Source organism: Ziziphus jujuba, chromosome 1 (assembly GCF_031755915.1).
Source record: "Ziziphus jujuba cultivar Dongzao chromosome 1, ASM3175591v1".
NCBI lineage: Eukaryota > Viridiplantae > Streptophyta > Magnoliopsida > Rosales > Rhamnaceae > Ziziphus > Ziziphus jujuba.
In genome coordinates, this window is record NC_083379.1 from 526,317 (window position 1) to 542,781 (window position 16,465).

Sequence of the window (16,465 nt, forward strand, 5' to 3'; positions counted from 1 at the left end):
CCAATCAACCATAACATTTTCTTGCACTTCAAATCACATTATTCTTTTTTAATACATATATAAGCACAGTTTATTAGCTAATTCATCATAAAAAAAATAAATATTGAATTTGATTTAAAACGAAGCCGTTTATAATTTCAAAAATGTTGATTAATTTTTTCAAAAATTAATTTAAAATATTAAAAAAATTAATTTTGAAGGTCACATAAATTTTTTTTTTTTTTTTTATAATTTTTATTAGAAATTAATAAATTTAGATTTATATGTAATCTTTTAAAAATAAAAGGTATCATGTATCAATATCCACAATTACTTTTATTGGTTTTTAACCATTGAATTGTCTGGCTATTATTAATTACCGTGTCATGATAATGACAAGACTTGATCATGCAGAATCTCACGGACTTTTGTTATGGCGGAAAAAAAACATAAAAAAATCTAAAAATCTCATGTACTTTTTGTCTCCACAAGAGTCATATAAATTGAGACAATTTTATGAATTTTGTCCATTGTTCTCAGACCTTTTGAAAAGTTTTATGTACTAATCTTCCCCATCACTTCTCAATCTGGATCTCAAAATCTGAAGTACTATTAATTTTTTTTTTTTTTTTTTTTGGCCCTTTACCCATTTTCCAAGTTTGACACTTTATAAGGCTTTTTTTTTTTTTTTCTTTGTTGGTGAATTTTATATGGCTCTAATTGCTTTTCAAAAAGTGAGATAATTTTTTATTCTTTTTTTTATCAAAATGTAATTTATTTTTTTCTGATTCGGAATTGGGCGTGTAAAGATTTTTCTAACCTTTTTTTTCCATATTTATAAATCATTTCTATGTTTTTCTTTTTGTTATGAATCAGTTTGTCGGTCTTGAATTTATATACGTACATAGTTCCAAAATTACTACAAAGAACAAAAAGAAAAAAGAAAAATCCATCATGTAACTAACAACTAAAAAATTTAATGCAAAAAAAAGAAAAAACAAATTGGGTTATTCAGATCTATTATTACATTTAATTAGTAAAATAGTAATTTATTACTATTTGGATTATGTTCTTTAATTAATTCTAGCAATAAACAATTTTAAAACACAAAGAAAGAGGCTACTACTACTTGAGCTAGTTTTAAAAAACAATAATGATAAGAATGGGCTACAACCAATAGCCCATTGGGCTTATAAACTACTCTTACAACCAGAAGGTTTGGTTTTTTGAAATTAGGGAGGGGAGGGAGGTTTTTCTTCTTCCTTGTTTTCTAAGTAATTCAACGCAGAGCCACAGCCACCGCCATTGGACACCACCGGATTAGAAGCTCAGGTAAGTTTTTCTTCACTACTTAGTCACTGCTAGGGGGCTTAAACTTCAAATTCAGATTTCTCTCTCAGTGTTTTATATTTTAGGTTTTTTCTTCGTTTGCCACTGCCATTGCCATGATTTTGGGTTGTTTTTGAAAATTTTATGCTTTTGCTTTGCTTTTTTTGTAGACCAGAATTCAGAAAGAAAAAGGGACCCAAAAAAAAAAAAAAAAAAAAAAAGAAGGAAAAAATGAAGGAAGAAGAAATTAACCGATGCCAGATTCAGGAATGGTACCCAAAGTTCAAATCCGTGTCTACGAAAACCCAAATTCATCGGCTTCCAGAATCCTTCGTCGACTACCTGGTTGATGATTCAGGACCATTCCTTGTTCCTGTTTCCGTCTTGAACGAAGATGCGCTCCCCCAATAGAATTCACAATCCGCACGAGGAAGAGGACTATCAGGTTTCAGAAGGAGGATCCGAAGGAGGAATCGGTACCGCCACCTTCTTTCCCTGAACTGGAATTGGAGATTAAGGACGAGGTGCTGTTTTCCCAAAGCTCATTTGGAGCGCACCCAAAAACTCACTCTGCTGGATGAGCACTACTGGGACCCTCCGATGCTCTTCCTTCGCCTGAGATTGCGCTCTTGCTTTGATCCTCCGAGTCCCTCTCGCTCATCATCTGTGCCACGCCTATGATTCCTGCACACACACCACTTCATCCAGACCCCAAAGTTTCCTCCTTGCGCTTCGTAAATGGTACCCATCTCTTCGATCCCACATGGAATTTCACTGCTTTGTCAAGGATCGGAATTTGGTTGGGAATTTGCCAACGTGAGGTTACAACTTTCTATCCCGCTCTGCTCGAAAACAAGTCTAATCTTCGAGTATTGATCCGGGAATTCTTTGTGGAACACGTGAAGCATGGATTTGAATATCAAGATTACACATTTGATGTATATGTGACGAGAGATGAACGGGTTAAGATAGTGAATTTCAATCCATGGGGTGTATTTACCCTGCCATTGCTGTTTGATTGGGAGGAATTGGAGAAGAAGGTGATAAGGGAAAAGGAAGAAGGAGAAGAAGAAAGTGGTGTGGAGTTGAGAATTGTGGAGAGCCAATGTGTAGTAGGGCCAGGGTTGAAGACGGCAGTTCCACATGGTTACTTGGATGCGAGCCCTGTAAGTGGTTGGGATCAGTTTCTTAGGAATGCTGAGGGAGAGTTGCGGAAACAAACTCAATATTCTTAAGCAAGCGCTGGTGCTTGAGTTTGAGCCTTCACCATTTACTTCCTTTGATATTTAACCCACCCCTTGCCTCAAATTTTGGTGTTACTTGTTCTTCCTATTTATGTTTTGTGCTTCCTTTCATGTCCTTGCCCCGTTAAGAAATAGTTAAAAAAAAAAAGAAGATGATTTTTGAGCCTTGGTTTCATTTTTCTGTAATTTTAGACAAATAGTTACATGTCAAATTTTTATTTATTGCAAGCCCTGTGTAATTAATTTATAATTGCACCAGAAACTATTTACATTGTCATGATTTGCCGAAGAAAAGCTTGTAGTTGGGAGATAGTTTTTATAAATTTCATTTTTTTCTGGACTTGAAAACGATGTTGAATTGTTATATTGGATCTGATTTTTATCTTCTAGCATAGCAACTAAAAAGCTTACGTTTTCTAAAGGCAAATCAGGCATCTAAAATAAATACAAGGCTATCTTGTATGCCAAGCAAAAACTATTTTTCGAGTGCAAACAAAATATCCTTGATCTATTTATCTTTTTGAAAAGATGGGGTGGATGACTTTATGCTCAACTCTGTTGAGAACAAAGATTTTGAGATTCTGGTTCAAGCTGATGTTGACTGGTGTCCCATGGTAAAGGTTGGTGGAAAGTCAATGTTGATGCAGCAGCTGCCATGGTGGTTCGTGATTTTATGGGAAGTCTTAATTCATGTTGCTGCCGAAGTCAGAGCTCAGAGCTCTTGCTTGGGCTTCTGCTAGTGCTTCTCATCTACAGTGGTCTGATGCTCAGCTGGCTGTCAAGAAAATCAAATAAGACATGGATCCGTGTGGATGGTATACTCGTCAACTATGTCACTCTTTTCCGCGATAACCTCGCTGAGTCTGATTGGACTCTCAACTGGAACCCGCGGCAATCTAATAAACTCGCGGTTAAGATTGCCAAATTTTCCTTATTGAACGGTTGTATTTTCGCCTTGTGATTTTGTCTAATATGGATTCTCTCCCCCATCTATTTCTGAAGATTGCGAATTCTGATGTAATAGGGTGAGTGGGTGCTCTGTTTTCCCCTCTTTTGGGGCCTTTCGTATTTAATGCATCTTCTGTTACCGAGAAAAAAAAAAAAGGCAAGGAAAAAAAACCATTAAGTGGAGGCTACAATTGCATTCATACCCCACCTATAAAATAAAATAAAAACCAGCCCAGTGAATAATCTGATTGGTTATGTTTTTTATTTTTTATTTTTAAAATATAAAATAAAAATAATTTTATATTATTTTATAACAATAATAATAATTTAACCAATTATGTTTGAAAACAATTTTCAGAAACCAAAAACATATTTTAACAGCAGTAGATGCAATTTCGAATTATATGGAATAAATTACCATTTTTATTCTTCTTTATCAATGCTATCAATATACATTTAATTTTTTAAAAAAATATGAAAAATATTTTTTTGTTGTTTTTTATTTTTGTTATCTTTTCCATTTGTTTTTGAAAATTTTTTTTGAAAATTGACGACCAATCAATACATTGTATTTTGAAAATATTTTCTGTTTTCAAAAATAAAAAACAGTTCTTAAAACATATTGCCAAACAGGATTTCTCCAAATATTTTTACACTGCATATCAAAAGATACAATACACATGAATATTTTTAGTAAAACTCGAGGCAAAGTAATACTTCATACCCCATGCATTCCAAAACAGAACCAAAAAGAGAGTAAAAACCATTAAAAAAGAATTAACAATTGAACAAGAAAATAAATTTATTGAGATTATCAATGCAGCCTGGTCAACTCTTCTACTCTCTTGCAGAGCTCTTCTACCGAGACTTGCATTTGTTTTGATATCTCATCCATCTTACTACGGCTCAGATCAACAAATGATTCAATCAGATCTCCATCCAAGAAATTTCTGGCCTCTACAGTTTTCTTCTCATTGCTGAATGACCTCCAGTGCTCATGGCTCAAACCTCCAACACCCTTTATCACCTTCCTCATGTTTGACTGGAGCTTCTCAAAAAAGACATACTGTTCATGAGGAAGTGATGCAATGACACCAATTACTCCATTGACAGTGCCAAAAATGATGGTTGGAATCTGGCCTACATCGGAATCTGGCAAGCGCATGACAAGAGAACCATGCCGAAACCGATTGATGAATTCTCCAAGGTGATATTCACCAACCACCTCAAGACGGCCTCTTTCCTCATCAGTGGCACCTTCACTATTCTTCCTAACAGTGAAGAGGTTAAAGCTATTCTCAGCACCAAGGTAAATGTCATCATCAAGAATCTCAACTGCTGACATCCAGTTTGCATTATAGTCACGAGCTCGTTCCTCAATGGCTCCTTCCTCGTGCTGAAGACAAATGAAGAAGTGTTTTTATTCAAGAAAAAAGTTGCCAGACTCATTAAAAAATTAAACCAAAAAAAACAAAAACAAAAAAACAAGAACAAAAATTAAAAAACAAAAAGAAAAAAGTTGCCAGACTCATTAAAAAATTAAACCAAAAAAAACAAAAACAAAAAAACAAGAACAAAAATTAAAAAACAAAAAGAAAAAAGTTGCTCGAGTGAGTACGTATGGATATATACGGTGTCCAGAATTCTGGGACAAACTTAAAGAAATATACATTAACAAGTGGATCAACAGATCAAACAAACAAACAAGTTCCTTCCCCCATTTTTAAGACACCAAAACCAGTCTAATAATACTGCACTACATAGTAGGCGATGGTTGTCAGGCAAGGCATTAATCGGCATACCTACAACAATATCATATCAGACATTATCATACAACATATTGTTAAAACAATGGTCAATACCCATGTATGCCTAAATCAATTGGTTCAACTCCAATTAGAAGAGGATCATATTATGGTGAAATTCGTAGGCTGCTTACCTTGTACATTAACAAGGAAATTGACTTCATTAAATCACCAACGACAATGAAATCCCCCCTAGTCTGTACATAAAGCGCAAGTATATGTCCATGATGCCCACACTCGGATTGTAATTCCCGTGTACCATCATCCCGAAGCATCCACTTGTACAACTGTATCTTTTGATTAATAGCAGCAAGGAGTTTTCCATTGAAGGCATTTAATGAGTAAACAGCTCCCTTAGTTTCCTTCTCTGCAATAAGCTGGAACTTCCCATCTTCAACAATAAACACTAAAATACGACCCTACATCATTTATGACAAAATATGAAAATCAGTTTTCTCAGTCAGAATAAAAGATTATCAAAGTTCCAATTTAGAGATACATTTAAATAAAATATATCATGAACATCGTGCCTTGGATGGCTCGTTTTCTTCTGGCAGCACATATGCAGTCCCAACACAGTAGTATACATTATTATCGTCTGAGAAAGAGCAGCTAAGTATGGAGCAACCATTCTCAAAAGTATCAAGTTGATAAGTTGATATGAACTCAAAGGTTTGATCATCTAACAGGCGGATCAAATGTGTTTCAGACTCTTCTGTACCAGACTGGTTATATTTTAAACTGCAGAAGGCAAAGGTCCTAGACTGCTCCTGATGGCAGATGCGTCGTGCTTGCTCCCCCAGTGGAATAGAACGGATGTGCAGCTTCTGGATATCATCAATGGTGCCAATGGTGAGTTCACCTTCTTTTGCAATTGCAAGGCTGCAGTGACAAAGAAACAAGGAAAAGAAAAAAAAAATGGAAGAGGTGAGTTACTGAATAATTCTAAAATTTTGCAGAATTTAAAAAACGTGACGGAGATGAGGTATCATCTTTTTATCATATAATTTCAACGTTTTTCTATAAGGTATCAGAAGTAGATACATCAAATCATTCTATTTACAAAGACGCTGAAAAAGATCTTGTTATATAAATGTATATCAATCAAGAGAAGGATCCTTCCTTTAATTAAAGTTACAACTCCAATAGCTTTAAGGTTTTAAGAAATACATACACACTTTGAACCTTCAGTTTTCAGTGATTATTTAGCATGCACCAAAGGAGGGGGGGAAAAAAAGGAAAAAGATAAAAGAGAAGGATGATCCTTTAGCTTAGTGTGCAGCAAATTTGAATTACGAGTAATAACATTGTATATCATGGATGCATATTGAGTTGAAATGGATAAAAATACAGAATCCAAAATAAGCACAAAATAGACAAAATATATTGGGGCACAGGAACCTTGAAAGTAAAACTAGCACAAGAAAGGTACCTGTCTGGAAATGCTGCAGAGCTGAAAGGGCACATATGGCTGACTTCTTTCAGATTTACATTGCTGTAAAGCATCTTCTTATTACTGCTATAGATGACAGTTGGTCTGTCCGATGCAGCAAATACATATGTGGTGTTCTTGGATGAAAAGGTACGAAGTGTTATAGGCTGAGTTCCAAGAGACACCTTTTTCCTATCAGTTAACTCACCAGTATTTGTGTTCAATAGAAAGTTCAAGAGATGCCCATCACCAAGAGCACATAATAAATAGGATATCTGAAAAAGGAACAAAAGAGAGCATTTAAAATTAAAGTTCCACAAATAAAAACTAAGCAAAAGCATACAAACATACAAACAAAGCAGCAAAGTTTTAAGTTCAAAAACCACGTGATCTAAGAAAAGTCAAATTTCACTTGGGCATTGAGTATTAGCCAAAACTGTTGAAAGAGAAACCAGAATATCTGTGGAAGGATTCTTACATTGTACTGTATATAATACTTCTGTAAAGCATTTCAAAATCAGAAAAAGCAAAAGAAAAATTCTAATCCAAATTAACATCAAGTAAAGTTAGGATTCAGACTGAACAAAGAAAGCTAAAGCACGGGCATACCCCTTCAAAAGCACATAGGAGAACAGAGCGAGGAATTATCTCTCCCCCAAGATGCTCCTTTGTGATAAGCTTTAGGTCAGGTAGTGAAAATATTCTGACACTAATATCCGTCCACATTCCAACAGCAGCTAGCTGACTATAGCTTGAATTTCCACCAATTGGGTTTATATCAAGGCATGAAATATCATATTCCAACTGTGCGTGAGCCGCCTCTGTCAGTAGACCATCACCAATTTCTAAATAAACTAAATGGCCTCCTCCAGCAGCCAACAAGACCTGCATTGAAGTGACCAATGCTTCAATCAGTTGCCTAATCTCCAAGACATCAGATGTGAAATGCAGATGGCATAAGAGGCCAAAAATGTAAGATAAGCAGCATGGAATTGGTCCACTCATTTAGAATGTTGAAGTTGCATTTCAATCGACCACTGATTATAGGTAGAATATTAACTTAGTATACTGGTATAAATTCTCTCGAAAGATTTGGAACACAAGATTCCCAGGTACAATTTTTGCTAACAAGAATGAAAAAAAAAAATAATAATAATAATTTGAAGCAGACCTGCATGGAATTAGCAGTGGCAACATTAATGGAATACCCAGATGGAGCAGTCCACTCATGCTTTAGCTCCCTTGAAGTAGAGCTTACCAACCTCACAGAGCTCGAAGTGACCTGTCATGTCGGTTAATCAACAAACAAGTACTAAATACTTATATCAGTAACCAATCGATACAACAACCACCTTCAGATCATCTTGCCATAATGTCTTAAGGAAGAAAATACATTAAAGGAGATAAAGACATCTTTCCCACCTATATCACAATTGTCATCAACAGATTATCTACATTGTGATGACACAGATGTGTACTTGTTACACATCATGTATGGTACGATTTGTTAGATATATGTCTGATGAGCCAGCAAGTTGAAATATTTAATCAAAACTTACAACCACAATAAACTGTACTTGAGAAACATATTGAAGGGTAGAAAAGAAAACTTACAAGTGAAAAAAAATCTGGATATGACCTTTTCAAAAAGAAAAAAAAGAAGAAGCCTATTGTATTCTAACAGCGATCAATAAATATTCATATTCAACCTACGATTCAATGCCAATCATGATTACCAAAGGAAAGGCCTACACTAGCATCACGACACAAACCTCCATACTTTTGTTGGAGGTGCACTTGTAAAGTTTGTCATCCACATAGGAAATCTCATCAGAGATGACATTGAATCATAATGTGAGAAATGTGTGCATGAGTATAAATCTATCAGACTGAGAATTCAATAACAAACTCAACAATTAAGAAAGGCCCACTTCTCCTGATGTACATGGTTAGATAATTCACATCCTACTGGACAAATCATTATTACACTTTACCAGTTGAATCATACTACATTTTACAAGTATTGAGCATGGACGAAATTACAAGAAGTAAAAAGCCTTCAATTTCATGCAAAACGTTTTTCTTCTAGCTTACAAATCAAAGTTACTACCAGCAGACGTATAGACTGAACTAGGTGATTAACAAACCAGTTATTTAATGCAATAAAACATAATGTGAACAGAAAGAACAAACCACCTCCATTCATCCAACACATAAGTATAACACATGACCTAGAAAATTTAAAATGAATAGCCATATAGTTTTTATCATAGATAAAAACTTTAAGCATTACAACAAAGAAGAAAGCAAGTAGATTGAGGAAATTAAGTGACCTACTTGCACAAGTTGATTGTTGATAGCATCATGGCAAAACAAAGTCTGAACTTGAGAACAGAAACCCTCTATCTCAGTTTCTTCCAACTCATCTTCAAGATTCATTGCTAAAATTCTTGTCTCATTGATAAAGCTTACAACCAAGAAGGTGTCAAATGGGTCATCAGTAGAAGTTCTTAGAGACCACATTCCTTTAATACCTTGAAGTTCAACTGATGCCTACAGCATATCAAGATGGTAATGACATGAAAACAAAATATATGACCTCCATCATCACAAAGGAACTGGGGTAGCCAAACAAAGCAAAAAGGTCAATAAGCAAAACCTGTTCATTGATACCAATTCCATTTCGAACTACACGAAGAGAACCATCTTTATAAGCTCCCGAGCAAGTTACAACCTGACCTTGGCCTTGCCTCTCAAGATCAACCACACAAAAGTCAACAATTGGCCCCAAATTGACGTACCTTTCAATAACTTCCACATATGAACCTTTTGCATCAGGCTGAGAATTTAGCTTTATAAGCTGCATTTGCATCACTTGAGGGTGTTAATATTTGATCTGTAACTGATCTTTGGATGATATAGGATTACATTCCAGATTTAAGAATCCACTTTTAAAAATTAAAGAAAAAATGTAAATACAGAATTCATCAAGTGAAACCTACTTCACCACGAAGAACTGGCATCTATGAGTTGAAATTAAATTAAGGTTTCCTTCCATGTATCTTGAATTCTAACCCCTTAACTTTTCCTAATTCCTGTCAGTAAAATACTTAAATTCCTGACATGAGATAAAACCTCTGTATTTTCAACTAATTAGGATTTTTATCAGTACCATGCGTTCTACTTTTTTACTGTCCATAACACAAACTTTTAGACCATAAGAAATTAAAATAAATACCAGGAGGAGTAGGAACTTAAGACTAGTCACATCCATTACCATGAAGAAGAAGGTGATCACAGAACCATACCTGTGAATCTCCATAGCTAGATCCAACAAAGACAACTGCATTGTCAAGATAAGCTATGGTAGATGCAATTGAAGTTTCCCCCAAGAGCTCAATTTTGAGTCCAGTCACCCTGCAGTGAGAAACACCCTGAGAAGTTCAACACAACAAACAAGGACAGATTGCCAGACTTTTGTTGTTCTTTGTAAATTCACCACCCAAAAAATAATAATAATTAAAAAAAATAAAAGTTGCAATCTTAAAATAAGCAATCACTCACTTTTCTTTCTCATGGGTTATAACAAGTAGGTGCAGCAAACCACAATAATCACCAAGTAAATATCTAGAACCATCAGCATCAACTCTTCCATATGCTCTCGTTATGGACTACAGGTGCACAATGGACAAGACAAGAAACTTAAAAACAATACTATTACAACAAGCAACTCTGGAATATTTGCAATGAGATGTGAGCATATATATATATATATATATAGTGATTCTCTCATCTAAGAAATCCCATATGAATTCAATCAGGGAGGTCCCAGATTACACGTAATCCACATTGGATTACATCTAATATCTAGGATCTCCAAGATAAAATTCATCAGGGATTTCTCGGATGAGAGAAAATTTTCACACACACACACATATATATCTATAATTTTTCAATACAAAAATTGTCCAGGATTTCCAGCATAAGAGCCTTACTATATATACATATATACATATATATATGGAGATGGTCCGCACCATAGAATCTCTATATATATGTATACATATATATATATATATATATATATTAGTATAATGTAACATACAGGTCTGGTTGGGATTGCTTTAAATGCATTGGCACTACAGTAGACTATTGTTTCCTCTCCAATAATAAGGACGCCACAAAGTGGTGGAGGAACTGGTATTAGCAAAGCAGCTCCATTGTCAAGATTGTTCTGGGACCAAGGACCCTCAACAAAATCTTTATCCTTCAGAACAACCTCATATGTTTTGACGTGACGAGCATCTTTGTTATCCTGCAGTTTTACAAAGACAGTAGTAAGGCAAAGAACAACTATCCCAAGTATTATTAAATTATCAAAAAGCACATATGAAGGATATCCAAGAAATCCATTGGTAGTTGAATATGACAATAAAAAACAACTGACAGGCCAGATGAGAATACAACATGAATGACAATCTCAGTAGCAGTAGCATGCATACATTCACAGAACATTACCTGTAAAAATATACTCCCTCAATATCAGTTTGACACACCTCACGTTCCTCAAGAATATTGTTTACGTATTTTCTATATGGGAAACCCAATGATACCATTTTGATATGCATTGTACAGACTGGGATATATAACTAGAGAAAAAATTTGTCATGGCCATATGCCGTTATTCCCAGATTTTCCATGTAAAGACATCATTTCTAAGTTCCAAATTTCAACTTCCAACTACTTGACATGCATTAGCTTCAAACTATACAAATAATAATTTTATAAATGCAGGCAAATTAACAATACCAATAATATTTATGTACTAAGTAAATGTTAAAAAGAAATCACAAGCCCAACATAAACAAAAAGCCATAAAGGAATTTATGGGACCTGGTAAAGAACTACAATTGTAGGTCTCAAACAACCATAGAGAAACTTGATATCCAAAACTTGAAGTTCCTCAAGCCTGAAAAGTAAATCATGGTTAGAATGATAATTCTGGAAAACTAAACCAATTTGAGTGACAGGAAAAAGAAGAGAAAAAGATAATGACGTAGATGCAATGCTTAGAAGTTACACTTGGAACACAATTGTAAAAGCAAACAAAACGCAAAACAACATATGTCAAATTTTAGATAGTCCATTTTGTTCTACAAACACAACTGCATGCACATCCTTCATATGACAACCAAACACCATTTATAAGTATAATTTTAACAATAACAAGTGAAAACATAACTTTTCAATTAATAATAATAATATGATCCCATGTTGATTTTAGTTTTGATTGTCATTCTTTACTTATATTTTCTAGCCATATACCTTTTTATCTCCAGCTCTACGACAACTCCAAATAAAGAAAATGTTTGAGAACAATATTTTCTGTGCAACTACTCCAAGTCTGTATATGTAGAAGGGATGAAGAACTTATATTACATGCATTTGCAGAATGCAATCTAGTGTTCAGATTGTGGACTAAACAATATCAAAACCTCAGAATTAATGTTGGAGGCCTCCTCCTTCTCAAAAGGACAAAATCGAATATTACCCTTCATGGTCTAATGATATTTGGTAAACTGCAGATCCATCCAACTTTATCACAAGAAAATTAATAAACAGAATGTATTTATTATCTACAAGAGCAAAAATAGAAATTTATAAGTACCTAATATTAAATGCTTCTTTGAGCTGCCCTTTGTTGTCAAAAGGAATAACCTGATAGACAAGCAAATGATGTTCTTCTTTCAGATTTTTTACTTGCTAGAAGATTTTTTTATTTTTTTATTTTTTATTTTTTGGTTGTGTTTTGTTGTCTTTAAAGTAAAAGGGGTATATGAAACTACATACCTTAAACAATCCATCATATAAATGAAGTCCGATTAATCTGCAGTCTGGATCAATAATCCCAATCTGCGGAAAAAGAGAGAAAAACACAAAGGGATTAACAAAATTCCAAGGTAGAACTGTAATGCCATGTAGATATCCACCGTTCAAAAACAAATAAATAAATAAATGATTTAATATAAATGCTTCAAGAACAACCCAACCTCAAAAGAATTCACAAACATAATGAAATACACAAAAAATTAACATGTACCTGACCATGGTCTGTAGGACGACCTATTCGATCTGAGACATCCCCCATTGCTCTATATTACAAGGGTATAAATCCATCAATATATGCAGGTTATCTTAGAGTTTTTGATAGAGAAAGTTCACAGAGCACACAAAATGCATGTCTTGCTTTGCCTCAATAAGGTGAAGGTTACTTCAAGATGAGGAACTCAAACATAAATACAGTCAAACATGCAAAAACCAAATTAATGAAACTAGTTCACTTCATTTTTCATGTTTAAACCTTGTAATAAGCTCAGAGGTTTCAGCATCCCATTGAAGCACACAGAATTTGTATCTTTCTGTTGCGATAAATAGAAAGTCTTGTGCTTCACCCTGTTTTCCAACAAAAAATAATAATAATAAGCCTTTTCTTTAAATAAAAAAAATAAAAAATAAAAAGAGAGAGAGAGAGAGAACCATCAAATGTGAAAATGGGAAATATATATATATATATATATATATATATATATATATATATATATATATATATATATATATATATTTGAAGGGATGATTAAAATAATAATAGTAATAAACTCACATGAGGACGAAAAAGCTCAAGGGTTGCAATTCTTCCATAGATTGGCACATCCAACATGGGCTGCAAACAATCAATTTTTGCTTAATTATACTATCAAATCTTAATTCTAGGTAAAACCAATAAAAAATAAAAAATAAAGTATAATTCTGAAACAAAAAAGGGGTTTCTAGGTTTAAAAAAATACAGAAGGAAGATCAATAAAGGTGGTCACTGCCAGTCTATAGGTGAACAAGTAAAACTTAGAGCTACTAAGAAAATAAAAAGTAAAATACGCAATTTCCGAGAAGAGAAGTAATTATTTTACCTGCAAACCCTGAGGAGTAAGCAAATGAATTTCAATACGGGTGCATTTCCTGAAATTTATAATAAAAATATATATATGTAAATATGAACCATAGCTATCAAGGAAATCAGAATCATACATGGTACAAGTTTGAAGCCGTTAGTGAATTTAGCCGCATAACATACTCTTATTATAAATATGTCGTTCCCGGAAGTGACAAGGGCAAAAACGAAAAATTGAGGAGAAAAAATAATAATAAAGGAAAGGAGAAATTAGAGAGTGTAAGCGCGAATATTATGCAGGAATGAGGAAGGAAGAGAAAGAATTGAATTGAATTGAACAAAAGGGTGTCGGAAACTGGTAATTGCTATTATAAACCCTCATCCGGAAATATTTGAAACTCAAATAAATAAATCCGAAAACATTATTCATAAACTCGATTAAAAAAAAAAAAAAAAAAGAGAAAGAAAGAGAAAGAGAAGAAGGAGAGGCATACGCAATGATGAGGTTGAGCTCGTGAGGGCTGGTGAAATTGCCAACACAGGAGTGGGTGACACTGGTAGGCTTGTGAGCTGTGACGACGTAGTTCCAGATGCTCATCTTCCTTCACTCTCTCTCTCTCTCTCTATATATATATATATATATGTGCGTGTGTGTGTGGTGGTGGTGGTGGTGGTGGTGGTGGTGGCGGTGGGGTCTATTCAGCAGAGAGAAAGAAGCTTCTTCATCTTCTTGTTGTTGGGAGGGACAGTCGACCGAGGCGATAAAGAGAGAAGAGGGTAAATTAGTTAAGCAAATGCGTTTGCACACCTTGCACGTATAATAGGTATGGCCACGGTCCACATGCAATGCACGTGGACCGTGATTTGATAGTGTTAGACCTACTTTTCTCTTATTTAAAATCTAATTTTAATTTGAAATGGTAATTTTTAATTTTTAATTTTATTAAGTTATATATATAATTATTATTTTGAAAAAAATATAGGATTACTTCAAAAGAAAATATCTTTATATAATAAAAATGGTTGTTATATATATATATATATATATATATAATTTAAAAGCAAATATATTGTGATATTTAAAAGCGAAAATGATAATTAGAATATAGAAAATAAATAAATAAATAAATGGAATACAAATTAGGTTAGAGGCCAAATATAATTCTACAACACGGACAATCTAAAGGCAACAAATGGAATAGAAATTGAAAATCAAAATTTAAAAGAAGAGCCAAACACATATACAACCAAGTTCTTTTCTTCTGTTCCAGAAAAGCAAGTAAGGCAACCAAAAAAAATAAAAAAATTAAATTAAAACCATACCATATGCACAAATCCAATCCCAAATTTTATGGTAGTAGATATATCTATCTTAATAGAAACCGTCTCTAAGCTTCCCTCCATCGCTAACTCGATCTATCTCTCTCTAAAAAAAAAAAAAATATATATATATATATATATATATATATATATATATGTATAAATAAAAACTCACTTTGCCAGTTACCAATTTTATCATGTTCCAATCTAATATATATTTTGGCAAAAATATAATTACACTCGAAAAAATATCAAATGTCTATTTTAATATATATATATTTTTTAAATAATGTAAAATATAAATCAGGAAGGAAACAAAAGACCTTCGATGATATAATTATTTTTTTCTAAAAACAGAGGATAAAGGAGAGTGATATAAAGATATTTTTTTAGGATCCAAAAGTTGTGTGAGTTCTTAACATTCAGCCTATTATATATAGTATTATAGAAAAAATATAATTTATTTTATATATGGTAAAAAAAAAAAAACAAGAAGAGAGCAAAAGTAGAGAGACTGAGTGTGTGTGATTGTTTAGGAGGAGTCGGCGTTTTTTCTTCATTTTCACAGGTAGCACACATTTCAAGCAGTAGAGAGGGAGAAATAGAGATTCAGCCTATTATATACAGTATTATAGAAAAAAAAAATTTATTTTATATATATATAGTAAAAAAAGAAAAAATCCCAAGAGGAGAGAAAAAGTAGAGTGTGTGTGTCTCTATTGTTTAGAAGGAGTCGGGGCTTTTTCTTCTTTTTCACAGACAGCACACATCTCAAGCAGCAGTAAAGAGAGAGAGCACTGAATAATGCAAACATATATACAGAGCAAATCAAAATTTCGATAAAAGTTAATGAGCATTTTGATAATTTCAAAAGGGCCGAAAACTTATAACACTAATGGGCGTTCCGCCTTTTATATGTATAATTATAGAATTATAAAGATATATATGCGGCCGCTTCTTCAATCTTCCCTCACTTACGACATTACCACTTACACATTAAAACGGAAGCGTGCCTCTCTCCACACTATTCACTGCAGTCCTTAAAATATCATCAACCCTTGCTCTCGGTAGACCTTTTATTTATTTATTTTTTTTTTCATAACAAAATAATAATAATAACTTATAATAAATTGTATTGTTTTGTTTAATACTGTTTTTCATTGTATTTTTTTATTTTATAGGAAAAAAGCATACTTGAACTTTATTTGATAATTCATTCTTTTTTTATATTTATCCTAATATTCTATACATATATTTGTCAAAAAATATTATATGGATACGTCAAAACTTGTCAAATTTCGGACCCCATATGAACTAGCAAACGCGAACCATACCCTGGACTATGGTGTCAATATGTGTGATTGGGCATTGGTTAGAATATTAGAGAGATATTGCTTTTCAATATATATATGTATTAGCATGTATTGAAGCGTGGATGATGTAGAACTAGCTAGCTAGCTTA

The 16,465-nt window shown here is 33.4% G+C and overlaps 1 protein-coding gene and 1 pseudogene across 1 annotated transcript; one reads left to right on the forward strand and one right to left on the reverse strand.

Moving 5' to 3' along the window:
* Nucleotides 1–953: 953 nt before the first annotated feature.
* On the forward strand, nucleotides 954–2,892 carry LOC107415334 (uncharacterized; annotated as a pseudogene).
* Nucleotides 2,893–4,135: 1,243 nt separating this feature from the next.
* On the reverse strand, nucleotides 4,136–14,457 carry LOC107416869 (DNA damage-binding protein 1a). Its single transcript, XM_048475312.2, has 19 exons — nucleotides 14,178–14,457; nucleotides 13,703–13,751; nucleotides 13,399–13,458; nucleotides 13,099–13,190; nucleotides 12,838–12,889; nucleotides 12,588–12,650; nucleotides 12,406–12,455; nucleotides 11,631–11,706; nucleotides 10,843–11,052; nucleotides 10,302–10,408; nucleotides 10,046–10,154; nucleotides 9,397–9,597; nucleotides 9,075–9,290; nucleotides 7,909–8,019; nucleotides 7,347–7,622; nucleotides 6,738–7,012; nucleotides 5,836–6,187; nucleotides 5,440–5,724; nucleotides 4,136–4,896 (listed from the first exon to the last, which is right to left on the reverse strand). The coding sequence occupies exons 1-19, from the start codon at nucleotides 14,279–14,281 to the stop codon at nucleotides 4,315–4,317; spliced, it is 3,270 nt and encodes a 1,089-aa protein (XP_048331269.1). The 5' UTR covers nucleotides 14,282–14,457; the 3' UTR covers nucleotides 4,136–4,314.
* Between the last annotated feature and the right edge of the window lie 2,008 nt (nucleotides 14,458–16,465).